At 63.3% G+C, this 11,374-nt stretch overlaps 1 protein-coding gene across 1 annotated transcript; it reads right to left on the bottom strand.

The window, feature by feature from the left end:
• Positions 1-397: 397 nt before the first annotated feature.
• Positions 398-10,852, bottom strand: LOC108505218 (discoidin, CUB and LCCL domain-containing protein 1-like). The gene is made up of 15 exons (XM_017831005.1): positions 10,741-10,852; positions 7,737-7,958; positions 4,993-5,130; positions 4,538-4,589; positions 4,282-4,354; positions 4,027-4,160; positions 3,851-3,888; positions 3,546-3,740; positions 2,780-2,904; positions 2,529-2,697; positions 2,328-2,420; positions 2,070-2,160; positions 1,876-1,913; positions 1,599-1,715; positions 398-936 (listed from the first exon to the last, which is right to left on the bottom strand). Exons 1-15 carry the CDS (start codon positions 10,850-10,852, stop codon positions 572-574), a joined length of 1,962 nt encoding a protein of 653 aa, XP_017686494.1. The 3' UTR covers positions 398-571.
• Between the last annotated feature and the right edge of the window lie 522 nt (positions 10,853-11,374).

Below are 11,374 nucleotides of genomic sequence, written 5' to 3'. Positions count from 1 at the left end.
ATCCCGGGGCACGCGGGATGATCCCGGACCGGCAGGATGGTCCCTGTGACATCCCGGGGCACGCGGGATGATCCCGGACCGGCAGGATGGTCCCTGTGACATCCCGGGGCACGCGGGATGATCCCGGACCGGCAGGATGGTCCCTGTGACATCCCGGGGCACGCGGGATGATCCCGGACCGGCAGGATGGTCCCTGTGACATCCCGGGTATGCGACACCGATCGCTGTGACACCGCAGACCGGCGGGAGCAGAAGGACCATCCCTGTGACACCCCAGACAGGCAGGACGGTCCCTGTGACACCCTGAACCGGTGGGAGCAGAGGGACCATCATGATGATGCCTCAGAACGGAGGGATCACTCCTGTGATACCCCAGACCCGTTGGGTGACCCAGGATGGACGCTGTGACACCCCGGACCAGTGGGAGGAGCACATACATACATCTATCTATATAAATATATATAATATATATATTTAAATAGGATTATTCTTAAAAAAGCCCTCCGGGGACCGCGGGGAAGCTCCCTCCCCCGCACATCCTCCCCCCCTCCCGGTACCGTGCTCCCCCTCCTCACAAGGCTTCGTGATACACGTGTGCGAGGGGACCGTCCCCGCGGGACCCCTCGGGGCAGGGGCTGCCAGTCCGCTCCTCCCCGGGCCGCGGGGCGGGGGTCCGGTACCGCACCGGGGGGCACCCGGGGGGCCCCGCGATGCCGCAGGGGCTGCGGCGCGTCCCGGGGGGCTCGGGCTCGCTGAAGGGTGTGGCGTACTCGGGCTCCGGGGGCAGCGGCTCCGCGTACTCGTGGTGCTTCCCCGGCACGTCGTAGTGGCTCAGGACCAGCGGCAGCGTGTAGCCCTCGTCCAGGAGCGGCTTGAAGGTGGAGGGACCCGTCTGGCTGCTGGGGCTCACCTGCACCAGGTCTGGCTCGGCGTACTCTGAAAGGGGGCTGCGCGGTCAGGGGGTCGTGGGGCTGGGACGGGGGGTGGGGTGGGTTGAAAAAGTGGGCGCGTTTGGACCCCCGGGGCTGGGGAGAGCTGTGCCAAAACCAGGGGTAGGATGCCCACCCCATGGACCCCACATCCCTCTGCCCCAGCACAGAGAAGGGCTCCTGGTGCCACCTGGCCACCCTCCAATACCCACGGCTGTGATTGAGATGGAATTTATTATTATTATTATTATTATTATTATTATTATTATTATTATTATTATTATTATTATTATTACCATCTGCTATTATTGTTGTTATTAATATTATTATCATTATTATTTATCATCCCTATTATTAATGTTGTTCTTATTATTTAGTAATAGTATAGTTATTGCTGTAATTATTGTTATCATTGTTGCCATTGTTATTATCCTTATTTATTATTTATTATTCTTTTATTATTCTGTTATTATTATTGCTACTACTATTATAAAATAATAAGCCCCCAAAGGGTCTCCCTTTTGCATAGGACTGTGATGCAGGAGGGGTTGGACCAGAATGGGAAGAGGAGAGGAATGGACACCCCAGAGTGTCCCCAGGGTGCAGTGGGGGAGACACGGTCCTGACTCTGGGCTGGGGGACCTGTTTGCCCCCCACTGTCCCTGTTACCTGGGGAATGGGTCCGGCTGAGGTCTCCTGGTGCAGGTGCCGTGGGGAAGGAGGCCAGGCTGGGGGGCTGCAGGCTCTGCAGGGAGCACACCTGGCTTGACTCCAGCTTGGGGTACCCTGGGCAGGGAGCAGAAACCCCTGTTTGTCCCAGGCTGTCACCTGGACAGTCCCCCCAGGAAGGGGATGGCTCTGGGCTCAGCAGCAGCACCAGTTAAACCAGCTGCACCCCATGGCCCACAGGACTCCTGGTTCTGGGGAGGGCTTGGGGACCCTTTACCTTTTGTGATCCCACAGTTCAGCTCTGCTGCTGATTTCCTGCCGAGGGGAGAAGCAAGGTGGGGTGAGGGGTCCCAGGCACCCCTTGCCCACCATCACCTACCTCCTCCCACCCACTGAGTGAGCAGCTGAATGAAGCTGCCACATTTTGGGAAGCTGATGCCGGGTAAAAGTTGGGGGCAGGATGGGACCCACCTTTTCCTATGGCAGAGGAAAGCCAGGAGCAGGAGGACGGAGCAGAGGAGCACGAAGCCACCAATGAGCAGCATCACCAGCAGCGTGGAGCCTGGGGAGGGAGGGCACATCAGCCCATCCCACCCCTCTGCACCCAGGGGTGCCAGGAGCCCACCCGGGGCCCCCAGAAGAGAAAATGAACGTGTTGTCACAGGGGGATGAAGCCCCAGTGGCACCGGGAGCACCACAAGACGATGCTGTGCCCCCCATGGCACCCACCTGCCTTCTCCGGGTCCAGGGCAATGCCAGGGATGGGGGTGTGGGTGGACAGGCGGCTGGTGGGCACAGGGACCTCCCTGGGGACACTGGGCACTGCGGGGCAGAGCGGGGACCGTGACTGTGGGAGCAGCACTGGGGAGGCAGCGGTCCCGGGAGGGATGTTTGGGATGGGGGGGTGTGGGATCCTCGGGAAGGGCTCACCATAGGGCCGGGGCGCGCGGACCCGTGCCAGGGGGCAGCCCACCAGGGCCACCTTGAGGGCCACGCGCTGGTGCCACCTCTGGGGTGTGACACGGACGTAGCGGGCAACGATGGGGGGGATGAAGGCGTTGGAGACCTCCCCGTGGCTGTCGGCATTTCCTTCAAAGACCTGGAGAGGGCAAAGAGGTGCCAAAGCTGAATATCCACAGGCAGGGGGGTCTCAGCCCCTCTGCTGTCCCCTCCATGCCCACCTTGTCCTCCTGGCTGGCACTGCCCCTGTAGGGTTTCCAGTTCTTCCCGTCGCGGCTGGAGGAGACCCGGTAGGACGTCACGTAGTAGTCACGTAGCTGCTCGGAGGAGCCCTTTGTGATGATGCCTGTGGGTGCAGGAGGGGGGTCCCCACTGTCAGTCACGGGGTGCGGGGCTGGGGAAGAGCTTGGGGCAGTGCTGGAATAACCCCCATCTCTTGGACATCCACTCTCCAGCCGGGAAAGGAGGAGGGCAGGACATCACCCAGCGGAGGGGGGTCCCTCTGACCCCGGGAAGGGGTTTGGGTGGCAGATTCCAGCGCGGGACCCCCCCGCCGCTCTGCTCCCAGCAGCCGATAACCTCCGGCCCCGGCTGCCAGCCCCACATTCCTCCCTCCTCCAGCCTCCGGGCGGACAATGTGCCCATTTTCCTGGCCGGCCGCCGGCGCACAAAGCCCCCGCTCTGGGCAGGCTCCGAAGCACAAAAGGCGCTCGCTGGCACCAGATGCAAGAGCATAATATTAACTTGTTCGTCCCAGAAACTGCCGCGGATGAAGGGGAGGGGGGGAAGAAGGGACAAAAAGGGGGACAGGGCACAGCCGGGGGGGAGTTGATTTGCTTTGTATCCCAGTAAAACCATGACACAAGGAGCTCCAGTGCGTCCTGGGAGTTGTGGGGGTGTGGTTTTGTGGGGATCAACGGGGCTGGCACCGTGTCACCACAGTGGTCAGGGTGGAGCGGGGACACGGGCAGCTGTTGTCCCCCTCACCTGTGACATTCCTGCGGGTGCCCAGGTCCAGCTCCAGCCAGGCGGTCTCGGCGCTGGGTTCGGCTGCCCAGGAGTGGCCGGCGGTGCCAAGTGCTGCCCGTTCGGCCACCCAGGCCCTGACCTGGCCCAGCACATCCACCTCGTGCCACCAGGATGAGGCGTTGAAGGCGGCCACCTCCAGCACATCGTCACAGGCTGGGGACAGGAGGCGGCAGGCTGGGAACTCAGGACCCCCAACCAGGCGTGGCATGGGGGTGGCAGCCCAAATAGTGCCTTAATTTCAGGGGGAGTGGGACAAAAAATACCTTTGTGGAATACGAGTCGCTTCTCGGAGAGGGATCCCCTGTGGGGAGGGAAGCAGGGGCAGCATCAGGCTGGTGAACAAGCCCGGGGGGGGTTTGCAATCGGGGGCTGGCTGTTCCATGTGACAGCACAGGCGGCTCCCACAGCCGGGCGTGGGGTGCAGCCCCTGCTCACCCACCTTTTGGAGTGGAGCCCGTTGGCAAAGGCAGACTCATAGAGCGTGATCCCCTTCTCCCGGGACAGCGTGACCTGCCCGCCCAGCTCGTCCGCGATCACCCCGGCGTGCACGGCGGCCTTGCACAGCACCGAGGTCTGCAGGGAGCAGGGGGTCAGAGCAGCCCCCACAGGGCACCCCGAGGCCCAACCCACCCCCTGGGGGCTGCTGGGGGTGCCAGGCAGTGGCCACACGTGCTGGGGACTGCCCCACACTTACGTCCCGGTAGCCCTGGCTGGGGTTGCCCCAGATGTCCCCATGGATGTCCTTGCAGCCCGCAGGGCAGTACACGCTGAAACACACAGCAAGGGGGGGTCAGGGCTTGCTCTGCCCCTCTTCACACCCTCTCTGTTCCCCATCCCACCCCAGCTGCACCCCAAGAGCCCTGGGAGAGGGATGGGGTGAAACCAGGGCTGATGGGAACTGCCAGGGTGGGGACACCAAAGCAGGACCACTCACCCCCATGACCACTCACCTGATGTGCTCCTGGGTGTAGTGGGTGCCTCGAACCAGGCAGGAGACCAGGTCTGCAAGGCAGGGACACCCCAGGGTGAGGGACCCCCACCCACCCCACAACACCCATCCACCTCTGCCCAAGGGCACCCCATTCCCATGCCCTTCCCAACCAAATCCTGCTCCACGTTTGGGTTTTCCACCCCATATCCCCATGTCTAGAGGGGTAGGGAGAGGTGGCCCTTTGGTCCCTGCAGCCATGCCACCATCTAGAGTGGCTCTGTTTGATATTGGCCACCTGACCTGGGGGTGTCCCATGTTGTGCCCCCAGTCAGGGAGAACACGGATATTCAGGGCAATGGGAGCCCACCCAGGGGTCAGCAAGGAGCTCCCTCCACCTCAGGCTGTGCCCCCCTCCATGGGCCAAGACACATCCTGGGGGGGGTCTCTGCACCCCCAGGGGATGCCCCCCCTCACCTGGGTGCTGAGAGGTGGCGTAGGACAGGAGGAGGCCTCGCCCCGAGCGGTGGCTGGTGCTGTTGAACAGGACGGTCACAGAGCTGGAGTTTGTCACCAGGAGCGGGGCAGAGGGGACGGAGTTCCTGCAGTAGGGCCCTGCCGCAGGGACGGGGCCGTGGAGAGGGTTGGGGCTCCCTGGGGACAGGTGAGGGCACACAGACCCCAGGGTTTCACCTCCCCCGGCTCAGCCCTCGCCAGGGCTGGGGGAGCTCAGGCATTTAGGTCCTGGGATTGTCCCACACCCAGGGTGGCCCATCCCCAAGGTAATCCCAGCCCCAGGGTGCTGAAGGGTCCCCATCTTGAGGGTGGCCCCATGCCCAGGGTTGTCCCAGCCCCACGGTGGTCCCAACACCCAGGGTGGTCCCATGCCATGGTGACTTCATGCCAGGGTGTCCTCTTGCCCAGGGTGGTCCCACGTCCCAAGGTGGTCCCATGCCAGGGTGTCCCCTTGCTCAGGGTGGTCTCATGTCCTGGAGTGGTCCCATACCAGTGTGACCTCGTGCCAGGGCAGTCCCAGCCCCAGGGTGGCCCCACACCCAGAGCAGTTACATCCATGCCATGGGAGGACCTGGGTTGCAGCCCCCCCGATTGCCCCCTCCCCACCACACTGTCCCCCCACAGCCACAAGCAGGACAGGGGGGGACACAGCCCCCAGATGAGGGCATGGGAGCTGGATCAGGTTCCTGGGGGGTACCCCAAGATGTCTCCTGGGATGGCGTGAGCGGCCACCAGCCCTTATGGGGACCTGCCACCACATCCCCCACTGCCAGGGCTGGCACATGTGGCATCACCCCACAGGACCCCGAAACGGGGGCTGTGTCCCCTCCCCATCTCCCCTCTCACAGGCGCTGCCGGAGCTGCCTCCTAAATCCCACCCCCGTTTAATCCCCATTAATTTGCAATCTCCATCTCCCTGATTAAAACTTCGGCTTAGCAGGCAGGCGGGTTCCTCAGGGACATCCCTGGTCCCAGCTGGGGACCAGAGGTGGCCCCAATCCCCGGACTGCCATCATCCCACCCACCCCCCCATCGCTCTGCTCTGTGTCACGTCCATCACTGGGGTCTCGGGGTGCCCAGAGATGCTTTGAGCAAACACCATTCTTGTCTGGGGGACACGGAGCTGTGTCCCTGTGTCCCCATGGGGCTGGTGGTGACACCTCCCGTGGTGACACCACGATGTGGGGTCGTGCCGTGCCTCAGTTTCCCCCACCCCGACTTGCACCCTCCCCCTGCCTGGGGTGAACTGAGAGCCCAGGGGACGTGGGACACGTGTGTGCAGGGATGTCACAGGGTCACAGACATGACAGGACGGGGGGCTCTGCACAATCTGCAGATGAGATGCAGATGAGACACGTGCAGATTTCCCACCCACTGCCCCGGGTCGCTGCTGCCACGTCTGCATGGCTTCTGGGGACACCCTGGGACCCCTTGGCTGAGCCCCAGGGCCGGAGGCTGCCACCCCCACCGGGACCCAGCCACGTCTCCAGGCAGGATCAGGCCAGGGGCCAGACACTGGGGCTGAGTCAGCGGGAAGGAGCCCACGGCCCCCGCCTGCTCCGGCCGCTTCCCGAAAAACATCTGGGACTCCTCAAGGGCCGGCGCCGGCTGCGGGAGAGGGACCCCAGCCCTGTGTCACACACTGGCACGGTCCTGGTGAGGGCACCCAAAGGGGCTGTGGGGGCCTGTCCACCTCCTCCAGCCCCCCAACACCTCCCCCAGCCTCCCGGGAGCATCATTAGGGGTCCCCCCTTTCCCACATTGCTCCGTCTCAGCCTGGGCCAGGAGGTCTCTTGGCTTTGGGGACAAACATGTCCCATGGGGGCAGGGACCTCACGTGCTGTCACCCCTCTGGATACCACCCCAGAAAGGGTGAAAGCCCTGAAGAACAGGGAGAATTCCCAGTCCCGGGAGCAGATGTGGGTCCACGCTGGCTCCCTTCCATCCTGTATTTCCTGTCGTGTCCCCTGCCCCTCACCAGGGCTGATCCTCCATCCCACCCCACCCGTGATGCTTCCCCCCACCCCCTCAAGACATTTTCCCTGGCACCCATCATGCTCCTGGTGCTGCCAAATCCCTCCAAGACCATTAAATCTCTCTGGGAAAATCCTGGAAGCGCTTGGACAGTGGCTGGGCAGATGGAATTAATTCATCAGCAGCTGCATCTGGTCCCAACTGCGCATCTCCCCCCTTCCAGCTTGGCAATACCCCCCTTCCTCAAATACCCCCATCCTCAAATATCCTCCTCCTTCGATAATCCCCTCCTTGGGTACCCCCCTCCTCAGATATCCCCATTCCCAAATATCTCCCTCCTTGGATGCCCCCTGTATTTGGGTACCCCCTTACTCAGGTACCCCCATACCTGGATATTCCTCTTCCTTGGATAATGCACTCCTCAGATAACCCCCTGTACTCGGGTACCCTCATCCACAGGTATTTCCCTCTTTGGATAACTCCCTCCTCAGACATTCTCCTTCCTTGGATACCCTCATCCTCAGATACCCCCTTCCTCAGATACACCCCTCCTCAGACACCCCCTTCCTTGGATACCCCCTCCTCCCCTTCCCATGACAAAATCAGATAAAACCCCAAATTTTCCCAACACTGTCCCTACGCAGGTCACTGACATCACTCCCCCCACCCCACCCACAGCCCCTGGGTGGGCTCTGCCTCAGTTTCCCCTCCCCACGGGACCTCCCCCTTACCGTAGGCAGTGCCAGCCTGGGGGTCGGAGAGCAGCAGGGAGCTGTGGGCACAGTGCTCCGAGGGTTCCAGATCCACGTCCCCGAACGCCAGGAGCAGGGAGGTGCCCAGGGGCGCCTGGAGCCGCCAGCGGCACATGGTGTGGTTGGGGTACGTGCCCGGGTAGTTCTTGGAGCTCAGGGTGCCACTGTGGGGTGCCAGCAGTGTGTGGCCACAGCCATTCCCTGTGGAGACACCGGGAAGGGCTCAGCTCCCTGCTGCAGTTTCCCCCCCCTTGGTGTGACCCCCCCTCAGCACCTTCAAATGGGTTTTCCTAGTCCAAAACATCTTTTTTTTTTTTTTGGGGGTGGATTTTCTGGCCATTCCCCTGCACTGGGAGGGGGGGTACTGGTTCACCAGCAGTGCTTAATTTTCAGGGAAGCCTTCAGCAGTAGATCTCCTTTTGAAAATTAAAAAAAAAAAAAAAAAGGCAAGCAGCACTGCCTTTTAACCAGTTCATTAAGTAACATAACTCCAGACATCTTAGGGGGGAAAGGGAGGGGTTCCTAGATTCATCCCTGGGGGCATCCAGGGATGAAGCTGCCTCAGTTTCTCCCCACAGCCACCCAGCACTTCCAGCTCCTCTCTGTCCCCCAGGCCAGGAGAACCCCGATTTGGGGGGTCACAAAGGGATTCAAGGAGGGAATACCCCCATCCATGGGGCTGTACAGCACTGGGCAGCCCCCCAGGACCCGCCTTGACCTTGAGCACGACCTTGGGCAGCTGCATCCCCACTGCCTCCTTCCCAGGGCGATGCCAGACCCACCACAAAAGGGGCTTTTCTCTGAGCTCACCGCCCCCAGGCACGAGGGAACATCCTGGAAACGAGCTGAAAGCGCCCGGTGTTGGGATCCAGACGGGACTTCTGGGCAGGGTTGGGATGCAGGGAAAGAGGGGAAGCATCGCTCAGCCGCTCTGTGTGGGCTGGGGGCATGTGGGGGTCCAGTGCCCACCCTCTCTCCGCCTCCCCAAAAAGCTGCTGCTCCTGCCAAGCATCCTCCTGGCACGGCCAGAAAGAAAAGGGATGGTGGGCAGGGTTTTGCCCAGCCTTGGCTCCCCTCGCCGTCGCCGGGAGACGGCACAAAGTGCCGGCAAGGGAAAATCCTGCAGGGATGAAAAGGGGGGGCGCCGGAGGTGGAAGATGCCAGCCCCCCCCCCCGGAGCCCCCTCCCTCCTCCCCAGCCTGCGGGAAGGGCTGGAGGCCAAACTGGGGGGGTTCATCCTGTGGGACCGGGAGAAATCCCCAGTTTTCCCTCTGGATGCTGATGGAGCAGAGCTGGGAAGGATCAAACCTTCCAGGACTGAGGGTGGTGGAGGGGCAGTGGGGACCCCAGGGCTGCCGGGACAGTGGCTGCCAGAAGGGCTGCTGTGCTGGGGGGAGAGAAATTCGGGGTATTTCGGGGTATTTCCAGCCAGGAAAGGCAAAGCCGTTGGGATCTGCATGAAAAACCCTCCCTGCCCGGGACGGTCAGACCCCAGTGAGCCCAGTCGGGGGTCTTGGATGGACCCCCTCCAAGCTCCATCTCCACGCTGGTGGGTGCGGAGGAGCTGGGGGGATCCATTCCAGGAAAAAAAAAACACCCCGGGAAAGGAAATCCTTGTTAAAAACATCCCGAGTGTGGCCAGCGCGTGCCGGGAGGGAATGCCAGAGATAAGCCACGCCAGAGATAAGCCGAGAGCTGCAGGCACTCCTGGGAATTCGGCTCCGGAGATGCTCCCGAGGGGCCAGGAATAGCCAAGACAGAGCCACGGGGGACTTGCCCTCCCCTCTCCCCCAAAAAAACCCTGAATTGCCAAAAAATGTGGAAACTGGGTTTCCGGCGGGCGAGGGCGAAGTCACGGCCGGGCCCCCGCTGGGCTCATTCCTGCCAGGGATTTGTTTGTTTTCTCACAGGATGCAGGAAAGACACAACAGGGCGATGCTCCGGGAAAAGCCCGGCACACTCCCGCCTCCGTCACGCCGCCGGCCCCGGGAAAGCTCCCCCGCGTCCACCAGCGGGTTTCGGATCCGCTGGAAACCCTGTGCAGGATGTGTCCCAAAACTGGATGTGTCCCAGCCTTGGGGGACGCAGCGGGATTGTGCCCCTGGTCATCCCGCCCTGGCCCCGTGCCTCAGTTTCCCTTCGCTGGGAACGATGCCTTGGATGCCCCGTCCTTGTCTCTCCTCGCTCTGGGATGAGCTGAGGACAAGCGGCACCGGGAAACATCAACTTCGGGATGAGGTCTGGGTGAACATTCCCTCGGGGTCGTCCTGGACCCCGCGGGTGCAAATCCCACTGCTCCGCGGCATTCCCGGGATGGAGCCGCTGCCCGGCTCTCCCGACTGCGCACCGGGAGCGCCAGCGATCCTCTTAACCCGGGGATTAGGGGATCCTGGAGAAAGCCCTGGGGGCGGGACGGAGCCGGGACCCCCGGGACCACTGGGACAGGAGGCACCGGGAGTGGGGACAGAGGGAGCAGGGGCAACAGGACCGGGGTGATGAGCGAGGGTAGGGGCAGCAGGGAGCTCGTACCGGAGAACGGGGATGGAGCGGACCTCGTCCCGTCCGGTACCGGGACAGAGGGACGGCAGGGACCGTGACAGAGAGATGGATGTGCTCCATCCCGTCCGGTACCGGGACAGAGGGATGGAGGGGGCTCCGTCCCCGATCGCTGCTGGAGCAGAGGGATGGCAGGAACCTGGTTCCGGATCGAGACCGGGGCAAGCACACCGCGAGGACCCTGTCCCGCTGCGCTCCGCTCTGGACACAGCAGGGACCCGCTCCCGGGAGCCCATCCCGGTCCGATCCCGGCCGGGACACAGCGAGGAGCCCGTCCCGGAACTCACCAGGACAGAGAGCAGCCCCGTCCCGTTCCCCATCCCATACCCAGCCTTGCTCCTCAATCCGGCGAGCGAAAGGGAAGCCCCGGGAGTTGCCGGTGGGACCGGGGACTCCCGGCGCCGGTGCCCCCCCAACCTGCACTCACCGTCCTGTGCGGCGGCCGGGCGCAGCCCCAGCGGGCCGAGCAGGAGGCAGCAGCGGTGGAGCAGCAGCGCCAGCGCCAGCGCCCGCGAGGCCGCCCCGCCGCCCGCCCGCATCCTCCTCCCGCCGCCGCCGCTACGGCCCCGCCGCGGCCCCGCCGCGCCACCGCCCCGGCCCGCCCCCTCCGCCCATTGGCTGCCTCCGCCCTGCCCCGCGTTGCTATTGGGTCATCTCTCTGTCAGCCATCCACCCGTGCCACACCCACCGGGTAGAGCCCGCCCTCTTTCCGCTTCTCGCGCGCCCATTGGCTGCTGCCGCGCTTCCGCAGCGTTATTGGTCTGTCTTGCTGTCAGTCAGCCGGGACCGCCACGCCCGCCACGCTGCACCCGCCTCCTTCGCACCCATTGGCTGTCGCTACCCGCCCCCGCATCGCTATTGGTTCACCTCGCTGTCAATCAAGCGGCGCCTCGCTGTTGGGGGAGCGGGGGGTCTGGCGGCGTGGGGGTCCCAGGGGTCGCAGTGTGGAGATGCTCGGTACCGCGTTCCACTTCTCGCTGCTTGGATGGCCGCGAGAGGGCGAGCACCCCCTGCCGTGACCGCCCCGCCCCCCCCTCATCTCGTGTCCCGGAGTGGCGGGG

The sequence above is a fragment of the Lepidothrix coronata genome, unplaced genomic scaffold (genome assembly GCF_001604755.1).
Source record: "Lepidothrix coronata isolate B3197 unplaced genomic scaffold, Lepidothrix_coronata-1.0 Scaffold187, whole genome shotgun sequence".
In the NCBI taxonomy this organism is placed as follows: domain Eukaryota; kingdom Metazoa; phylum Chordata; class Aves; order Passeriformes; family Pipridae; genus Lepidothrix; species Lepidothrix coronata.
This window is presented reverse-complemented; position numbering and strand designations above follow the sequence as displayed.